The sequence below is a fragment of the Diabrotica virgifera genome, chromosome 5 (genome assembly GCF_917563875.1).
Source record: "Diabrotica virgifera virgifera chromosome 5, PGI_DIABVI_V3a".
NCBI classification, from domain to species: Eukaryota; Metazoa; Arthropoda; class Insecta; order Coleoptera; family Chrysomelidae; genus Diabrotica; species Diabrotica virgifera.
The window spans coordinates 256189481-256211509 of NC_065447.1; the positions used below are offsets into that span (position 1 = coordinate 256189481).

At 31.6% G+C, this 22029-nt stretch overlaps 3 protein-coding genes across 10 annotated transcripts in view; 2 read left to right on the top strand and 1 right to left on the bottom strand.

Annotated features, from left to right (window-relative positions):
- LOC114326119 (cadherin-87A) overlaps positions 1-4862 on the top strand; it is a 1008603-nt gene extending 1003741 nt beyond the window's left edge. For all 8 annotated transcript variants that reach the window (XM_050651140.1, XM_050651141.1, XM_050651145.1 and 5 more), the window contains one exon: positions 2122-4862. In XM_050651140.1, the coding sequence (XP_050507097.1) occupies positions 2122-2277 (156 nt within the window). In that variant the 3' untranslated portion in view covers positions 2278-4862. The remainder of the gene's footprint in view (positions 1-2121) is intronic.
- A 6170-nt stretch (positions 4863-11032) lies between these two features.
- On the bottom strand, positions 11033-13858 carry LOC126884849 (E3 SUMO-protein ligase ZBED1-like). The gene is made up of 4 exons (XM_050651151.1): positions 13698-13858; positions 12393-13640; positions 11460-11947; positions 11033-11402 (listed from the first exon to the last, which is right to left on the bottom strand). Exons 1-4 carry the CDS (start codon positions 13738-13740, stop codon positions 11208-11210), a joined length of 1974 nt encoding a protein of 657 aa, XP_050507108.1. The 5' UTR covers positions 13741-13858; the 3' UTR covers positions 11033-11207.
- A 754-nt stretch (positions 13859-14612) lies between these two features.
- LOC114326121 (39S ribosomal protein L22, mitochondrial) lies at positions 14613-20850 on the top strand. Its single transcript, XM_028274358.2, has 3 exons — positions 14613-15049; positions 17535-17748; positions 20589-20850. The coding sequence occupies exons 1-3, from the start codon at positions 14852-14854 to the stop codon at positions 20807-20809; spliced, it is 633 nt and encodes a 210-aa protein (XP_028130159.2). The 5' UTR covers positions 14613-14851; the 3' UTR covers positions 20810-20850.
- The last annotated feature ends 1179 nt before the right edge of the window (positions 20851-22029 follow it).

Below are 22029 nucleotides of genomic sequence, written 5' to 3' on the forward strand. Positions count from 1 at the left end.
CTAACTAACGCATTATTCAATGTCAAACTTGCTTTTGTTTTGTTATAATAAATTAATTTATTTATTATAACAAAATTTTTTAATTTGTTTAAATAAAGATTGTTTAAATAATTATACAGCTTTCAAATAAGAATACATATTTGTGTTTTTAACGTTAAAAGGTACACTTGTAGTAAGTTTATCTAAAGAAAGTCTACAACTGAAGAAAATATGTAGTTTTCTTTTCTTATAAATAAATTAATCTATTATAACAAAACAAAAGCAAGTTTGACATTGAATAATGCGTTAGATGGATCCACTCGAGTTACTTGGGAACAAAAAAAGAATGAAGAAAATTTTGAATGATTTTGAACTTTGAGATTACATTTTCTCCAACCTAATTTTTGATTGGAATTTTGCTATTTTTGGCAATTTTCACTCGTAATGTCGATAGCTTTTATTATAATAATATATGTTATGAGTAATTTAAAGATTTGAAAATTAGTGTGGAGAAAGAGGACAAAAATAAAGCGGTGATGGTTCAAAAATTATGATACATACTATTGTTTATATCTTTGCCGTAAATGCCGGTCAACTTTGACCGGTAGTACCTTAGGAACCACTAAGGTATCACAATTAAACGTTTTTTCTTTTAAAAGAAGCGTCCTACCGCTTTTTTCCAATACCGTTTTCATGATTTAATTTAACTTAATATTTCCCGAGATAAGATTTGTTTATAAGCCAAAAAATTGTTTATAATTTTAAAATATTCCTGTACACACTACAGTATCTTTTTATACAAGAATCATAGTTATTCTTATGTATCATAATTATTGTGGTTATTGTAGCGACCGTAAATTTTTAATTAACAATTCAATTGTTGGTAAACTGTTCATTAAATTTCCATCGGCTTCTGGAATTATAATCTATACGAAAAGAGATTTTATATTACCAAGTTATTTAATTATTAATAAACAATTACTTATCTAAAATTTTAGTTGAAAATTAAAGATTTTGTTGGAAAAACCGAATTTTTCGGGGAAAATTTTCGTCGAAGTAAATCGGGAAAAACACGTCTCTATGCAGAATTTAATTACGGTGAATTTTTATTTGGGTGTGTTTTTTGTAAACTTAAAATCTTTGGAGTTATAGAGCAAAAATTGAAAAAACACGATTTTCGGGCGCCATTTTGTTTATTAAAAAAGTAGCACACTATCTGTGGACTTTGCATACCTATATTATTAATATATACAATCATCAGATTCGATTTCAGCAATAAAATTGCTGGTAAATAACTTTTCCTTGTATTGTGCTAATTAGCCCAGAGTAAATAATAAAGTAAAGATAACTAAACTCAGTATTTGATTTATTTACACTGCTTGTACAATTGTTAGCCAGTGTTGCCCTACTTTTGACCGTAAAATCTTCTTCTTCTTGATGTGCCTATCCGTGACGAATGTTGGCGATCATCATGGCAATCTTAATCTTATCTGCAGCAACGCACAAAAGCTGCACATACATTGTGTTGAACCAGGTTCTGAGATTCTTCAACTAGGTTGTTATTCTTCTTCCTGAGCCCCGCTTTCCAAATATTTTTCCTTGCAAAATGGCTTGTAGGAGGCCATATCTGGATTCATTTCGCATAATGTGTCCGAAGCATTGTAACTTTCGAAATTTGATGGTGTCAGTACCTCTCGGTTATTCTTCATTCTTCTGAGGACCTCTTCATTTGTGATTCTGACAGTGAACGGGATTTTAAGTATTCTCCAATGGCATCTGAAATGCTTCCAATTTTCTGCACATGTTCGTTCAAGGTCCACGATTCAGCACCATAAGAAGGACAGAGAAGACGTAGCATCGCCGCATTCTTGTATTGTTTATACCAAGAGAGAGTTTGTGGCTCTTGAAGAGGGCTCGTCCGGTTGAAGTTGGATCTAGCTTTTCCGATGTGCGCTCTTATTTCTTGGTTGTTCGTCCATTCTTTATTTATTATGGTACCGACGTATACTTGTAGTGCTTTACTTTTTCTACAGTGGTTTGGTTAACGTAGAGTTGACCTTCTCTTATCATAATATTCTTCCTTGCTAATGATCATAAGCTTTGTCTAATAAACGTTAAATACTTACATTTTATTTGTTTCAGTACTACGAAGCAGCTATGGGTTTCCAAGGTTCCACATTCCAGGTACCAGAGAGACTCAGCAACGATTATACTCCATACGGAGTTAAGTTCGATGGTTCTGAACTAACCATCAACAAGAGCCATCACCAGCCAGATTACGTAGCAGAACTGATTTAGTTTACTGACTGTTCATCATCAACAACGTGACAATATTGACTACCAAGGGAAGTGATATGTTCCAGTTGGTTTTTATTATTCTTTTTTGTGGGTTACTGATTCTTTTAGACAGGAATAGGACAATTTTAATTATTTATAGTATTAGAAAATATTGACAGGCATTTGAAAAATACTCGTATGTACAGATAATGTGAATTAATTATTAACAATTTGGTGTAAAAAATGCCATTTTTTTTATTTTTTATACCACTAAAAAGTGTAATATTTGAGGTAAACATACAAAACTGTATCTTTTAAAACGTTAAAAAAGTGAGATTTGTCTAAAATCAAGAAAATGTTTTATACCTATACCTACACTATTTTTACTACAAAAACACTCTTACGTCATTCAAGATTTTTGACGTCAAGACATTGCCAAAACATTAAAATATTTATGACTTTTCATCATGGCCTTTTCTATTTATAGGCATTCCAACATGCTGTCAAAATTAAATCAATATGGCAGCCGGGAGGCAATCATAAATGTTATTCTATCAGTTCTTAATGTGTTTTATATCATTTGAGTTACTTTTCTTTGTAACTTTGTTTCATACATGGATTAATTTAACACTTTCACTGGAAGAATTAATTTAAAAAGATAATATGCCTCATTTCTGTTTTGTTTTGAAGTGTGGAATACGAAGTATTCATGATAAAGTTCAGTTTTATCGGTTACAATCAGTGCTACAGTGCATAAAATAACTAAACAAGTTATTATCTGAGAGACAAAAACATAAAACAACTAAATTAGTTATTATCTGACAGACAAAAACAATGGTTAAATGCTATAAAACGTCCTATAAAAATGCTAAATAACTATGTCCATGTTACTTACGCATGGAAAATGTCTAAACCGTAGATTAACTCGGACCCCTTGAGGAAAGTGGACCTATATTATTTATTTTGACAATCTTTTGCTTGTACCTACTAACAACATTTGTATTTTCTACCAACAACTTTATATGCACTCATGTTTGTTTATTCACTGCTTAAAACTAAATAAAGTCGTTCAAGTACTTCTACAACTAAAAACTACATAAAATCTACAACAAAATGTTAGGAAAATACAACTAAAAAACTGTTAACGTTGAAAAACTTAAGAAACATGTAGTACAAATAATATAGCAAACACAATGTTTGACAGTTTGCCTCCCAGCGTTTTCATAAACATTAAAGTCTTGGAGGAATGCCCTGTTGCAGGTTCTATTCTAATGTTTTGGTAATGCTCTAACGTCAGAAATCTTGAATGACGTAAGCGTGTTTTTGTAGTAAAAATAGTATAGCTCCAATTAGAATATACAGGGTGTTTCATTAATAATTGTCCATATAGTAACTGGAGAAACCTTAGCACAAAATACGAAGATTTAACCTAAAACACTTAAACAAAATGTGGTTCCTTACTGAGTTACAGGGTGTTTTATCTAAAAATTTAAAAACTATTTTTGCTCAGCATAGCTCAGCTATTCGACGTATCCTTTTCATACTTGGCAGGAAGTATAGGTACTGTACAAACTACTAAATTATGTTAAACATACGTTTCTGTCTATTACCAGAGGCATATGACCGACGGGGGAAAGAGGATGGTTGACCCTTTGCAAATTCTACGCCACTGGCGGAATTGCTATTTTAGTTCAATTTTTGGATTCTCCAATACTTTCTATGAAAATAATATACTCTTCATTCGTAACGATAAAGTCATTAATTTTCGAGATCTTTGAAGTTAAAAATGAAACGACACGGTTATTTTGATCAGTGTATTGTGTCGCTTCATTTTTAATTTCAAATATCTCGAAAACTAATCATTTTATCGTTACGAATGAAGAGTATATTATTTACATAACAAGTATTGAAAAATAAAAAAAAATAGACTAAAATAGCAATTTCGTCAGTGGGTTTATAGAATTTGCGAAGGGTCCACCTGCCACTATCCCCGGCCGTACGTCTCTGGTAGTAGCTAGAAACGTTTATTTATCTTAATTTAGTAGGGTGTACAGTACCTACACTTTTTGCCAAGTATGAAAAAGATACGTCGAATAGTTTTAAAATGCTGAAATTTTTGGCTAGAAATGCTGGCAAAAATAGTTTTTAAATTTTTAGATAAAACACCCTGTAACTCAGTAAGGAACCATATTTTATTTAAGTGTTTTAGGTTAAATCTTCGTATTTTGTGCTAAGGTTTCTCCAGTTACTATATGGACAATTATTAATGAAACACCCTGTATAAAAGACATTCACTTTCTGACAGAGTATTTCTTAATTGTCTGTGCATTGGTGACGTTTGGGTATGAAACTGAAGAAGCACTAAAAGTTTTTAAATAATTTAAATAGTGCATGGGAGTTTCTTTTATTGGGTTGAACACTGGTTGATCCCCTTTGGCGTCCTCGCTTTTTATTTAATTTTTTTACTTAGTTATTGTAAATTGCCATATCATAATCTTTTACTTTATTTATAATTACTTTTAGATTTTATTTATTTTTATTTTTTCTAAAATAAATATAACTGTATACATTTGTACATAGAAAATAAAAATATCTTTATGTAAGAATTGTTTTTTATTCAGCTGTTACTTGATTTATAAATTACCAACAAGGTGATTCCTTACATCCCCTGAAATCCGCTCAAGCGCTGCAGCAATCCCCTTTTGACTTAAATGCCCGATGGAGAGAAGAATGGGAAAGTAAGACAGATCCGCATTACCATAGTCTACCGGATATCATAGACAATCCTGGCGAATTTGAACGTCCCCGTAAGATTTGGGCAGCCCTTAATCGAATCAAAATAAACTGTGGAAGATGCGCCGACTCCATCTAAAGATGGGATAAACATCCCTTGCCTCCTTGTGACTGCGGCGCTGCAAGACAGACGATCAGGCACACAATACATGACTGCCCACTCAGAGCATACACAGGCGACCCTACAGACTTTGTAATGGCAACCGAAGGGTCAATAGAATATAATGTATAAAAACCTGGACATGTGTTTCTGATGTATTGTATACATAATACATAAGTCTAAATTTAATTTAATTCAATTACCTACTCTAAAATCTACGCTACTACGTATTACCTACTAGTATGATACAATAATTGATCCAAAAGATGGCATAGCCCAGACATCCAAAGCGAAAGTTATATCCTCCAACACCAAGTAGTTCTATATAGTCCACATAATGTTCAGTAAAAAGTTACACCATTTTGAGCGTCCGGTTTGGGTGGGGGGGGGGGGGGGGAGATGGGGGAGAAGTCGGTAAATTAGTAGTTTTTTTACGTTTTTCGTCAACAATTCTAAAACTATGCTTTAGTGTAAACAATGTTCTATACAAAAATGTTCTACATAAAATTTAAAACAAAAAAGGTCCGATACATAATTGTTATAAAATCAACGGTTCCAGAGTTACGGAGGGTGAAAAGTGGAGGTTTTCGATACTTTTTATATTTTTTGGACAATTGATGATTTTGGGTGGTGAGGTTGACTTTAAGGACTTATCACTAACGTACCATCGGCTACTGAAATAGCAAATTTTATTTACAAAACACAATCCTGTTGAAGAAAATTTCTTTCATCACTAATAATATTATAAATTGCCCAAAAAATATAAAAAGTATCGAAAACCTCCACTTTTCACCCTCCGTAACTCTGGAACAATTAAATTTTATAACAATTATCTATCGGACCTTTTTTATTTTAAATTTTATGTAGAATATTTTTGTATAGAATATGGTTTACGCTAAAGCATAGTTTTAGAAATATTGACGAAAAATGTAAAAAAACTACTAATTTACAGACTTCTCCCCCCCGAACCGGACGCTCAAAATAGTGTAACTTTTTACTGAACAATATGTGGACTATATAGAACAATTTGGTGTTGGAGGGAAACTTTTACTTTGGATGTTTAGTATGATAAGATTGATCCAAAAGATGGCATAACCCAGACATCCAAAGTGAAAGTTTTCCTCCAACACCAAATTGTTCTATATCGTCCACATAATGTTCAGAAAAAAGTCACACCATTTTGAGCGTCGGGTTTGGGGGGGAGAAATCGGTATTTTTTTGCGTTTTTCGTCAATATTTCTAAAACTATGCGGTTTTGCATGAACAACCCTCTATACAAAAATGTTCTACATTAAATTTGAAATAACATATTTCTAATGCATAATCCTTCTAAAATGAACGGTTCCAAATTTACAGAGGTAGTATAGTATAATTGGTCCAAAAAAGGCCTAACCCAGACATCAAAAATAAAAGTTTTCCTCCAACACCAAATTGTTCTATATGGTCCACATATGGTTCAGTAAAAAGTTACACCATTTTGAGCGTCCGGTTTGGGGGGACATGGGGGAGAAGTCGGTAAATTAGTAGTTTTTTTTTACGTTTTTCGTCAATATTTCTAAAACTATGCTTTAGCGTAAACCATGTGTGTGTGTGTTCACAAAGAGGGGATGAACACACACACACATGGTTTACGCTAAAGCATAGTTTTAGAAATATTCTATACAAAAATGTTCTACATAAAATTGAAAACAAAAAAGCTCCTATACATAATTGTTATAAAATCAACAGTTCCAGAGTTACGGAGGGTGAAAAGTGGAGATTTTCGATACTTTTTATAATTTTTGGGCAATTGATGATGATTTTGGGTGGTGAGGTTGACGTTTCTTCAAGGGCTTATCACTAACATACCATCGGCCACTGAAATAGCAAACTTGATTTATAAAACCCAATCCTGTTAAAGAAAATCAGTAGGACATTACCCAAAAAATATAAAAAGTATCGAAAACCTCCACTTTTCACCCTCCGTAACTCTGGAACCGTTGATTTTATAACAATTATGTATAGGACCTTTTTTTGTTTTAAATTGTATGTAAAACATTTTTATATAGAAAATTGTCTACGCTAAAGCATAGTTTTAGAAATATCGACGAAAAACTTAAAAAAAAACTACTAATTTACCGACATCTCCCCCATCCCAAAACGGACGCTCAAAATGGTGTAACTTTTTACTGAACAATATGTGGACCATCAATATGGTGTTGGAGGAAAACTTTTACTTTGGATGTCTGGAAGTCTTTTAGATATAAAAAATAACAGTAGTAAACAGTTAATTTGTATTTTATTTAAAATTATAAAATAATTTTAGGATTACCTAATGTCACCATCTGTTATCCAAGGGTCAAGATGTTGCTTGAAGTGTATGAATTGTTAGTTAAGTTTAGTTGTTATTAAATTAATTTTAAATTGAACTCAAATTTTATTTTTAAACAACTTATTCAGTTTATACAAATTATTATATTTTACTATCAAAAGATATTAATTTATAATAAAGTATATTCAATATTTATTTTGACTTGGCGCCATCTATGAGATGTATCATGAAGATGCCAAATTAGTAAAGAAGGAAACTGTAACGGGTCGATGGACTACAATTTTCGTTAGTGTTGCCGACAAAGATCTTATACTCATAGATTTGGCCAACTCGGAAAAATAGCGTAACGCGGAGCAGTTCTGGTCGGTGGTCTATCCATCTCTCTCTACCGGCGCTTAGCTTTCTCTCTCTAACATATCTGTGTGTAACTGTCGTTCCATTACTCCCACCTCTTGGTAGATACGCTCACACTCGCACGACAGACTAGAGGTCGAGAACTATCGATAGTCGTGTACATCGATAAAAATCGATAGTCGAGATGCTAACTATCGATTATTATCGATAGTTTTCGATAGTTTGAAAAGATTTTATTTTGACAAATGACAGATGTCCAAATCCAAAGACGTTGGATAATGAATTAAACTAACCTATAAAATTCTATTTGTTATTTGTAATAAAAACCTAGATAAAAATTAAAAACATCATTGAAAGGAGTAAAAGGTTGAATTTAATTATTTTGTCATTTATTAAGGAATACTACTCGTCGTACAACAATTGGAAATTACTTTTTTTTTGAGTTTTATACTTTTCCTCATTATGGATATATTAATAAAATAAGGAATTTATGGACAATGTATTGTTAGGGAATAGTGGATATCCACTATCCAGTCCTTAACTTCATAACGACACCATTGCATAATCTTCATACAGCAATTGTTATTAAGAGCATTTGGTATTTTAAAGAGCTTTCCAATTTTAACATGTTGAATGAGATGCAAGTTGCCTTTTGTTAAAAGAATAATGACTTGTTTTGTTTTACTTAATATTGCATTGCTTAAAAAAGAAAACGTTGAAATACTGGCGAATGAAGATGCTTTGATATTGATATATAGAACTGACTGTAGCTGTACATTTTCAACCAGGAGTAAATCTAGTCACGAAAAAAAATTATAAATTATTCTGAAACAATGTTATAGGTAGGTAATTGAATATTATTCTGAAGCTATTTCTTTGTGGCATTTATGTAATTTACTATTCTAATTGGGAAATAAGCCACAATTTAAGGTGAAAAATGATTTTATTGACTATTTACCTTCAATGTTAAATGTCGTTATCGACCTATTACATTGCAAAATATAAAAAATATGTGTATTATAATACAAAATATAAATACTTAAACAAAATTTGTTTATTTATATTTTGTATTTCAATAACAACTTCCGAAGTGGAAATCAAAACGTCAATAATATAATTCAAATTAAATTGTGGCTTATTTCCCAATTAGAATAGTAAATTAGGTAACTGAATATTTGAAACATATATTTTATAAATATCCGTATTATTCACACTATTCAGTTTATTGATATAATTACATAGTTAAGGCTAAGATTAAATGGTTAGTGTTGATAATTTTATTTTTATTGGACTTGTTTGTTAATAAATTTATAAATACAATCATTATATTGGTGTTTGATTTTTTTTAAGTAGGTATCGTTTAAAGTGTCTTACATCACATTCCATTTAAAAGAGTTCCCGAACTAGCAAAACTGTGAACAAAGAATTGTTTTAACTGACAAAAATAATAATGCAATAATTATTTTTATAGTAGTTTTTTGACATTATGTTTACATAAACAAATGCTAATGGCACGAAAATGAAAGTGTAAAACTTTTGTTCAAAAACTTTTCATTTATAAATATTAATCCTTTCTTTTACTGTGTTAACCTATTTATGCTGTTAATACAATAATCTATGTTGGATTCTGTTGAATGGAATACTCTACTTTTGAATCAGGAAGTTACATCTTATATAATATTTATTATTCCATGATACCAATACCATGCTTTTCATCGATTGTCATTTGTTTCGAGCTTCTATCATATTGTACAGAAGCTTGAAACAAATGACTGTGAATGAAAAGCCCTATAAGGCTTTTCATCGATTGCCATTTGTTTCGAGCTTCAGTCATGTGTCACATAATATTAATATATCTACGTCATAAGTCTTGATTGGTATCATTGTTATATACCAATAATGTATGACGTAGATATATTAATATTATGTGACACATGACAGAAGCTCGAAACAAATGACTGTGAATGAAAAGCCCTATACGCTGTGAGCTCATACGTAGAGGGGATATTTACAAATTCGCGAACGCCAGTAGTGACAAGTTTGTAAACGTTTACTGGAAATTTGACATAAATGTCAAAGTGATTAATTTAAAATTAAAATTAAAAACATTAATTATAAACAATATTAGTTGGTCAAAGCTGTGGTATATATTTTTACCTTAAATATACTTACGTTTTAAATACTGCATTCAAGTTTTTTTAATGTTTCGTAATATCTAATTATAAATAATCTATTAAAATCTTAGCGCCATCTACACGATTATTGTCAAAGTATCCGAAGTAAGAAATTGATATTTTATCAATAGAACGTCAAAATGATTAGAAAAATCTTAAAAAAATCGATTACAATTTAATTACTTTTTTGCGTTGTAAATATTAAGCGATAACAATTAAATAATAAATTTAAAAATTACCGGTAAAAGTTGAATTAGTAACCGCTAGGAGCGACACCAGCGAAGCTCAGAGCGTATACCCATGAATGATCACATCAATCACTTATTTTGTATTTGCTGTCTTTTTCTATAAATATCAAATATTTGTTATAGAAAAAGACAGCAAATACAAAATAAGTGATTGATGTGATCATTCATTTGTATGCAGCTTTTCATTCACAGTTATTTGTTTCGAGCTTCTGTTATGTGTCACATAATATTAATATATCTACGTCATATGTTATTGGTATATATTATGGTACAATCCAAAGACATATGACGTAGATATATTAATATTATTGGACACATGACAGAAGCTCGAAACAAATGACAATTGATGAAAAGCCCCATTCTTTCATTTTTCCGACTGTATGTATATATGATCCTTGTACCTAATTATTAAAAACTAACTTTTTGTAATAACTCCAGCTTCAATAAATATGTTCTTTTTTAAATTCATGTGGGTGAAAACATTAATAATCTATATCTGAGAATGAACTGTTATTTATGAGTACTGTTTACTAAATAAAACAAAACGCACTAAAACTTGATAATATTAAAGATAGTCAATAGTGTCACAAGATGTGATAAATAAAAGTAAAGTTATTGTTCTTCTTTTTTATTTACATAACAAGTTATGTTGAAATAAGGGATCTGTTAATAAAAGATCTTTATCCTGTATTTTCCAATCACTTTCTATTTACAGTAAAAAAAAACTAAACATATTTGGATCATAAATGTGTTTTTAATCTTATTTTGTTGTGATAAAATAAAATTAGTTTTGAATATTTATTTTGTTAGAATGAATGTAAGAACCAACAGTGTAGTGCAATTAGTAATTATTATAATAAAATTAAAATTTGCCTGATACATTTAGATGTTAATCATGGTTAATTTTTATGAAATGAAATAATAGCAAGAAATTACTTACATTTATATTAAAAAATTTACATACTTAGATTTTAAAATTGCACTGCAGAAAAATTTTGATGTAAGAATGTTAACATTTTAACTTTTTCTGGGTTTAAGTTGGAACGGCGATCTGTTATGATTTGACCTGTAGCACTAAAGGTGCGTTCACTTTCCACAGATGTAGCTGGTATACAAAAATATTGATTGACACAATCTTCCATTGGAGTTAGTTCCTTGCCTGTCACCTAAATATAAAAAGTTATTAGCATAAAATTGTTAAAAGCATACAATTTGAAAATTACCTTCCAGAATAAAAGAGGGTCACTTTGTTCGTCAGAATTTGTTCGTTCTAAATACTGTCTCTTTGTGATGATAACATCTGCTGTAACTGATTTAACCTTTTCTCCAATCCTTTCTCCTAGGAAGCCAAGGAGAGATCGAGTGGTATTTGTTTGAGTTTTACTGATTTCTTCAGTATTGTCTTGTGAAATGGAATTCTCTTGTCTTTTTTTCATAAAACTATACATATCCTGTTCTAAAAGGGTAGCAGCAGCTTCTGCATTCTCTTTTGCCCTAAATCCTTCCTTTTTGAATCGAGGATCAAGTAAAGTTGCAACTCTTGTTGCTGTTCTTAGCTCATAGGGAAATAATCTTGTCCTCACAGATTCTATCATTTTTTTACAAAATATTTTACCTTCTTCACTTGCTAATTCTGGTAATAACTGTGTTAAAATATTGTAAATTCCGAATGTAATTGGAATAACTAAGGAAATTGTTACATATTCACTACCTGTAAATTAAAATATTGTAAGTTTTAAGGACCTTTAACCCTTTTCACTAAAATCTTGAGTGTTATTCAACATTGATTTTGTTCCACCAGCTCCACTGTTGAGTGACCCTCGACATAGTGTAATACCCAAAAAATAAAGGGAGGAAGAAAATGTAAAACATGCTATTTTTGCAAAACATGTGAGGTAAACCTTCGCTTCATTCCAGGATTTGTTTTGAAAAATACACCATACCAAAAGGGATGACAAAGATTAGAATTAAGAATTATAATATAGTAGATATCATATTTATAATTACTCATAAAATAAAGTTCATTACATAAGAAAAATTCATTTTTTACAGTATACAAAAAAAAACATATACCTAAGTTAAAAAACACAATTTTAGTGTGAAGTTGGTGGAATAAAAACAACAAAAGCTTTGAGTGAAATGGGTTAATTTATTACCTGATATTTTCTTAGTTGCTTCTTCAAAGCATTGCAAAACTTTTTGGACATCTGTCAACACAATGATGTCATCAACAGAGAGAGGCTGAGGAGGTTTGCGTAATTTTAAAATGGTCCTACCTATAGCATCGTTTGTGGTCAGAACTCTTTGAACCATATAATAGGTACTATTCCAACGAGTTGAAACTTCCTGCAGTAATTGATATTGCTGAGCTCGATCTTGTTCCTGTTCCTTTTTGAACAATTTTGTAGCAATATTACTGCTCTTAAAAAATGTTACAATATCTTTGCATTTTGTTATAAAATCTTGCACATACTTAAGATTATCTTGAACGACCAAATTCAATGTATGTGCGTAACATGGAATATGGCGTTTTTTTAACAATTTACATGCCTTTATATAGTTTGGAGCATTGTCTGTTACTATACAGCTCACTTTTTGTTCCAAATTCCACTCATTAAAAATTTCTGACAATGTTTCGGCAATATTTTCTGCTGTGTGGTGAATGCCATTAGTTAGGGGTTTTGTAGAAAGCACAACAGCATTTAATTTAAAATCTTCATCAACATAGTGGCATGTAACCGTTACATATGATTCCATAGCTCTTGATGTCCACCCATCACAGGTTATGGCAACAAAATCGATATTTCTTAAAATATCTTGCAGTTTGTTAGATATATCTGTATAAAATTCACTTAGTAATTTTCCACCTACGGTAAAAGCACTAGGCAATACATAGCGTGGATCTAATTTATACACTAGCTGCCTGAATCCAACATCCTCCACAATTGTAAATGGTTGGTAATCCAAACAAACCATTTCTACTACAGCTCTATCCAATAGTTTTTTTCTTTCAGATTGACTGTCATAATGAGTCTCTCTTTTAAAAAATGAACTGACTGATACTACATTTGGTTTAGCTGTGGTTGTAGTATAATTAGCGTTATCACTAGATGTAGACACCTCTTGTACACCATTGTAACTTCTAATGGGGTGGAACCTTGCCAAATGATCCGATAAGTTACTGGTATTGCCACTGGTTTTGTATTCTTTCCCACAAGTAGTGCATTTGGCTAATTTTCCATTAGACGACCGTTTAAAATAGTTCCAAACGGTAGAGGATTTACGCCGTTTGTTGAATTTCTTGTCCGTTGAAGGTGATTGCGAGAGTGAAGAAGAACCAATTTTATCACATACAGGTACAGGAGATTCAGGACGTTGTCGTTTTGAGGATGAAGCTTCAGAATCTATTTCAAAAATTTTTTTGGGTAAAGTGGAAATCAAAAATTAACATATGTTCTTACCTGGATTCATCTTTTTAGTTTTATGTACTAGAAATTTTTCCATTTTAGAAATAAACAGCTATCCACACTATTGCACACAAGATAAAAAAACTGGCTATCTAACTAACTAACTAATTATTAATAACTAAAATTATTATTAAAAATTACTAATTATTATTATTATTAAAAATTAATTAAATAAAATTAATTAAAAATTATTATTATTATTAAAAATGACTAAATTATTAGATAAACTATATTATTAATTAAACTAAATTATTACTAATTAATATAACTAATAAATTAAAATAACTAATTAATAACTTAAAAATTAAAAAACACAAAAAAACTAATTAAAATTGAAAAAACCAAGAAGAAATCAAAGGAAAAAATGAAGCGAAAGCACGTGTTGAAGCTGAGATTTGAGATTCCTCTGTCTTAACCTAATTTCAAGTTGAATCATAAAACTTTTGGCGCCAATCACGCCCACGTTGCATCTTGCATCCTGTCTAATTTAACGGTTTGTTTTATGTTCTAAGGTATAAAACATTCAAAATTATTTATGTCTAATGTCACTCAAAACTATCGATAGTTTCTGGTCACTATCGATAGAGTTCGATAGTCAAAAACATCGATAGTTATCGATAGCACTATCGATAGTTCTCGACCTCTACGACAGACAAAGATAGCTAGACCACCGTACTTGATATCGACGTTACACCCCGATGCATTGAGTGGCATATGACTAGCCTGATCTATTTTCTTTACATATCTCTGGTTGCTGATCTCACAACATGTTGGGGGCGTGTCTTATATGTGAGGGGGGTGGGGCGTGTACAAAATGTATGGACTATGTGCTGATGCGCAAGAACAGGAGTAACTCAAACTCAACTCCACGACCTCCTTCCTTGCATTTCTGTTATCCTGATAATAAGGGCTGAGAGAGACGATGAAATCGCGTTCAGACGACCTCAGCAGCTGAATTTAAGCAACTGGAACTGGGGTTGTAAGTTGTAAGCAGCGGAGGTCCAGACGATGACAGAAGAAGACAGAACTGGATATGGATAGACCATAGATATATTATACTCGGATAGACAGATGTACAAAAAGAAGACGAAAAGTTAGGTTATAGTATTTGTCGAATAGATATTTTAAATATTTTATAAGTAAAATAAATGGCTCTACGGAAAATACTTTGCAACTCTGTTAATTTTCAAAAATTATTTCAACCTGTCGTAATACAATGTAATCATATTCACAGTTCGTCGACGAACCATGCATGGAAAAACCAGGAAAGAAACACAAAAAAATGGTTAAAATATAATGACAAAGTGTATCCACCTCAACAACCTGATGAGGAACCAAGAAAGGCAGTAAGTATTTTTATTAAGATATTAATTAACCACTGTATGACTTAAAAGTGAAGTACCATCAATTATGATTCCACTGATCTGTACTTCTTCTACTTTACTACTCTGAAGTGTTCCTTCTCTAAAAACCATTTCAAAACAGTAGTTTGGTTTCTTGTCTACAGTTCGTGCTCCATGAACTACTTATCTAATCTCATTTTGGTGTTCCTCAAAGATCTCACTTTGGAGCTTTGCGTTTAGAGATATTTATAAACTTACATTGAGTGCCTTGCAAGGCATATATGTTCCATATACCCCATTACAATCGACAGCCAACCGTTAATGTTAGACGAGGTCTATTTGTCTCATAACGCAGCCAAGATGTTAAAGAAATAAATATCTTGATATTTCAACTTTTTTTTTAACAAAGTAAGTTATCAATCAAAGTAGCACAGAAAACGACAATAAATATCGTTCCCATACCACTGGATTGACAACAGGTGGAATATTATGCAGCTGCTGCATTTTCGTGTTGCAAAGAAATTGAAAATGTTTATACATTTTAATTCATTTACTCTTTGTTGAGTACTAAGGAATCTTTCTTGTTGGAACTTTTACCACGCTGAGCAGATGGGTTGTGAATTATTTAAAATTCTCTCATCAGTGGCGTGCTGGCCATATAAATGAATCGGTGCAATCACCGAGAGGCCGGTCAAATAGGTTTTTTCACAAAAATTTTTAGATGTAACAAAAAAAATATTTTTTAATTCCTAATTCAATGTTAATTTTGCTAATAATATACTCACGGACAAGAATACTGCATATGCATGTGAAATGAAATTTTTGGTGCTGCTATCTTGAGCACCCCAGTATCATAGGAACAGGATTCCTTTTCCGAATACGATTTTTTTAAGTGTCATATAAATCTATAATCGGATTTAAATCTGATTTGGGCTATATGCTGGCCAATATAATTTTTAAATTGAATCCCAGCACCAATATATCATATCCAATGTGGCTTGCAAATCGCAAGACATAATCTCCTAAAATGTTTCCACCACCAAAACTAACGCTATGAGGGTACAAATGGCATACTGTTCACCAATTCTTCTGTAGACGAAGTTTTGTCAATCTTGCTTCCATATAATGAAGGGTATGCCAGATGTAACCTCATACAGAGCGTTAATTTTGATGGTGGCGGTGTAGTGCTATGGAGTGGTATTTCTCGGAAAGGAGATACCGAACTTGTGGAGGTGATTGGGTGAATGACAGCTGATATGTACATTAAAAACATTTTAGAAAATCATGTTTTGCCATTTGCCAGCCATATCGGATAACAAATTCGTGTTATGCGCCATAATGGAGGTCTTTATGTCGGTAGAATAGTGAATACTTACCTTGATGAGATTCAATTTAAAAATTATATTGGCCCCCATATAGCCCACATCAAATTTAAATCCGATTATAACATTTATATAATACTTTAAAACATCGCATTCGGAAAAGAAATCTGATTTCTGTGACACTGGGGCAGCACACAAAATTTCATTCCACACGTTAATTTCAAAATATTATGCAATATTTTTGTCCGTGGGTGTATTATTAAAACATTTCAACACCATTTAATTTTTTTTTAATTGTAAAATACAGTTTATGTACATGAATGAGACTCTATATACATAAATAGATTGCTACAGATAATATTTAGGTACCTATATTTATGGTTTTCCAATTTCCTTCAAACTCTGTAGAATAAAAAATGGAAACACGTCTTGCACATTCTTGACGGAATTATTGGAAGTATCGAAAAACGATTTGATCAAGACAAATCGTTTTATGATGATTTCTGCCTTACTGCATACAATGTTGTCATATATGTCATTTAATATTTGTAAGATTGCTTATTATTAAATAAAAAAATATAGCAAATTAAAAAACTCATGGAATTCAAAGTTTTACGTTTTATTTAAAAATAATTTATATTTTTGATTTTTTGATTTTATAAATAACGAATGAAGCATCCTGATAATAGATGGTAAAATGAGGATGGGAGGCCGCTTTTCTATAAAATCACCGGGCCGCTTGAAAAGTTCCAGCACGCCACTGTCTCTCATCTTAATTTCCTCGGCATCCTGTATGATTTATAATTTTTGAAAATCTCGGGAGGTTGTAACCAAAGAAAGTATTCCACCTGTTGTCAATCGGGTGGTATGGGAACGATATTTATTGTCGTTTTCTGTGCTACTTCGATTGATAACTTACTTTATTTTTCGGTAGATGGCCCTAGTTCATCCGTGACATTTCTTTCTTTGCAATTCGGAAAGGCCCAAAGTGTAATACCTGGGGAAATCGGAGAGAAGAGGATATGGGACTACTGACGAGGGGGAAAACCTCCAAAATCGGTATAGACTCTTCCTGCACTCTCCGATTTAACCAGAGTATTATGCAGCTGCTGCATTTTCGTGTTGCAAAGAAATTGAAAATGTTTATACATTTTTTTATTTTTTAGTTTGTTTGCCATCAAAGGACAAATATTAAATACAGTCCATGGAAGATGTGGTACATAGCTTGTTTAATTAGGGGTATGCCAGTAGATGAGGCCATCAAACAGTTAAAGTTTGTGGTTAAAAAGGGGGCAAAAGATGTTAGAGAAGTCCTGGAAGAAGCCAAGGAGTTAGCTGTTAAGGAACATAACGTAGAGTTTGCCAGTAACTTGTGGGTTGGTAAGTATTTGCTTTTATCTGACTTGTTCTTAAAGTGCCATCTCCTCAATGGAGGTTGGCTACTACAATTACAAACTCTTCTCTGTCTTCAGCTGTTCAAAATTTAGCCCTGTCCATTGTTGGACGTTTATGAGTCACGATAGTCTTTTTCTTCCTAGTCCTCTCAATCTTTCCTTTCACTGTAAGTTGAGCATATTGGTACTTTTTATTTCTCAGTATGTGGCCTAGGTATTATGTTTTTCTAACTTTCACTGTGTTAAAAAGATCTCTTTGATTGCATGTTCTATGCAGAATTTCTTTTCAGGAATGCGATGTCCACGAAATTTTGAGGATTTTCCGGTAGATCCACATTTCAAAGGCCTCCAATTTATTTACGGTTGTAACTGTCGTTGGGAACAGTCAGTTTGTAACTGTCGTTGGTTTATGTACGGTTGTGCGGTGTCGACCGGAAGTAGCATTTTGATAAGCCTAGTCAAATTTTGAGTTTTATTCGAGAATCACAAAACAATTGATGGATTCGACCTTTACTTGATGGACTGTTAAATCACACAACAGTTTTTTGATTTTTTCGATAGATTTTCTGGCCTGTTCTCTTCTCGATCTTATATCTAGATCAGGATTTAGGCTGCTATCGATCGAACATCCCAGGTACTTAAATCTATTGAGCTGTTCTAAAATGTGCCCATTTTAGCCCGATCAAAGAACAATCTGACCCCAAAAAAAATAAAGGAAGGATGAAAATTTGGGAATAGATAGTTGAAATTGTCTAGTATTATATAAGAAAAAGTTTACAATTCTACATCCTCTTCATTTTACAAAAATGGAGGGGAATACCCTCCTCTCAATGGTGAAAAATATACATTCAAAATAAGTCCGGAATTGGATAAAATGACTAATTCTAAGCAACTTTTGTTCTATAGAGTTTTTTCCTAAGTCAATACTTTTCGAGTTATTTGTAAGTGAATATGTTCATTTTTAACAGAAAAAACAGGTGTTTGGGCGGTTTTTCGGAGATAACTCAAAAGATAAGTATTTGAGCGAAAAAAATATTCTTATCAAAAATATAGCTTATAAAAAACTAAAAAAAATGATGTATGCTTGAGGTCTGTAGATCCAGTAGAAGCAGAGTTGTAGCTAATGAAAAGTAGGTTCTTCTTCATCAAATTCCAAATCCAATATTTCAATGTGAAATAATCCAAAAACGGAGCACTTTTCGGGGAAAATTCATTTCAACTTTTTTAAAGTGTTTAAAAAAAGGTTTATTTTTGTTTTTTTTTTAAAAATATTGTAACATTAAAAGTATTGCTCAAAAGCTCAAAATATTATTGGTCCCTTTTATTTTTTGGTAAAAAAATCGCGAAAATCACCCCCTAATTAGCATCATAAATAAATTTTATCGTTACCACTTCACAAGTTACTTTGCTTATGTATTATTTATATGATCTGTAAGTTTCACAAAGTGCTTAATTTTGAAAAAGCTGTAGTTAAAATGGCTTGAACGAGTAACTAATCACGAGTTTAGGCAAATTTTGGACAGCCATAGCATAACCACTTTTTGTCTAAAAAGAAAACAAAAAAGCAAAAATATTCAGAAAAGCAAAACGTACATTTTATTACTCTTTAAGATTTTTGGTATTACTAATAATTTTTAAGTTAATTCCATAAACAATTCCATTTTTTTCAAAATAAAAAAATCTTTTATTTTAAACCCAATTTTTTTCAAAAATGAGCATTTTAAACCAATGAAACTTATAGATAATATAAACAATATAAAAGTAAAGTAACTTGTGAAGCGGTAACGATTAATTTTATTTGGGAAGCTAATTAGGGGGTGAATTTCGCGATTTTTGTACCAAAAAATAAAAGGGACCAACAATATTTTGAGCATAACTAACTCACTTATTTTTAATGTTACAAGTTTTTTTAAAAAACAAAAATAAACCTTTTTTTAAACACTTTAAAAAAGTTGTAATGAATTTTCCCCGAAAAGTGCTCTGTTTTTTGGTTATTTCACATTGAAATATTCGATTTGGAATTTGACGAAGAAGAACCTACTTTTCATTAGCTACAACTCTGCTTCTACTTGGTCTGCAGACCTCAAGCGTACACCAATTTTTTAAATTTTTTATAAGCCATATTTTTACTAAGAATACTTTTTTTTTCGCTAGAATACTTACTTTTTGAGATCTGCGAAAAACCGCCCAAAAACATGTTTTTTTTTTGTTTAAAATGCACATATTCACTCGCAAATAACTCGAAAAGTATTGACTTAGTGAAAAAACTCTATAGAACAAAAGTTAGAATTAGTCATTTTATCCAATTCCGGGCCTAGTTTGAACGTATATTTTTTCACTCCCGAGAAAATATTTTTCACCCCGTATTTTCCAATTTTTGTAAAATGGAGGGGATGTAGAATTGTAAACTTTTTCTTATATAATAATAGACAATTTCAACTTCCTATTCCCAAATTTTCATCCTTCCTTTATTTTTTTGGAGGTTTTCGTAAAATTTCGTGTTCCCTGATCGGGCTATTTATTGTGCAACGTTGAGGTATGTTTTGGTTTTTTCGAATTGACATCACTATGGATTTTTTAATGTTTATTTTCATACCAAATTGCTCACAGGTCGAGTTGGTCAATTTGTTGATGAATCAACACTGTATCATTGGTGTATCTGATGCTGTTGATATTTACGCCATTCATCTTGATTCCATCCCTAATGGGAGTATGGGAGATGAAACTCGCAGTAAAGATTAAACAACATTTATCTGACTAATTTTATGAATTTGACAAGAACAAACATATTTTTTTGTAAAAGACTAATATTTTTTTGTATTTCAGCTGAATCGTTTGTGGGGAAGGGTGCTGTCATTAAAGGTATGAGAAGACATGCTAGACAAAGGTTTGGAATAGTTGAATATGTCCATTGCCATTACTTTGTTAGGTTAGAAGAAGGTCAACCGCCAGAACATTATTATTTGTCTCATCCGAAAGAACCACATGAACAACTAGAGGATTGGTTAGCTCAAATGAGAAGAAGGAAAATCACCAATTCATTGTAATTTTACTGTAGATATATAAATAAAAGTTTGTTATAAGAAGAGTGTAATCTATCATTTAGACCACACTAATAATAGTAGCCCAAACCTAACCAATATTATAATGATATTAATTCTTAAAATAAACATAACATAAACAACTTACTTCTACCAGTAACAGATCCTCAGAACTACACAATAGATTGTCCTTTACCTGTCAATTTAAATAAAAAAATATTTTCAAAAAAGGAGCAGATGCGATAAAATAAAAAATTGTAAATACATCATACAAAACTGAAAAAATTGAAATTTAGAAAAGAAAAAAATACATGGTAATAAACATTAAAAAAGAAGAAGTATATTAGATAATTGGGCAGTGAAAAGTTCTTTGATTAACAGCAGAATTGACCACAGATATACAGACCTAATAGCCAATATATATAAAGATGCCACAACAACAATTAAAGTATACGAAGGAACACAATCAATTCAAATAAATAGAGGCGTAAGACAGGGTGATACAATATCACCGAAACTTTTCAATCAGGTTCTGGAAGATATCTTTAAAAGATTAGAATGGGAAGAAAAAGGTATAAAAATTTGTGGACAACGCTTGAACCATCTAAGGTACGCCGATGACATCGTATTGATAACCGATAAAAAAGAAGAATTGTTTGAAATGATGAAAGAACTGGACATAGAAGCCGGAAAGATAGGCCTTAATATGAATTACAGCAAGACCAAAATCATAACAAATACAGATGAGGACATCACAATGAGGATCGGACAAGATGAAATAGAACAAGTTCACGATTATATATATCTGGGTCAAATTATAAAACTTAACAAGGAAAACCAAACAGCAGAGATCAAAAGACGAGTTAGACTGGCATGGGCGGCATTTGGAAAACTAAGCTACATCCTTAAAAACAAAAGATATCCACAACATCTTAAGACCAAGGTATACAATCAATGCGTACTCCCTGTTCTCACTTATGGTTCACAAACGTGGACGTTTACAAAAGCAAACATGGACAAGATCATAAAGACGCAAAGAGCAATGGAAAGGCAAATGTTGCACATAAAACTATTGGATAAAAAGAGAAACGAGTGGATAAGAGAGAAAACCAAAGTTAGGGATGTTAGACAAGAAGTTGCAAAGTTGAAATGGAGATTTGCCGGACACACTATAAGACAAAAGGAAGACCGATGGAACAAAATTCTCATAAATTGGAGACCGTGGC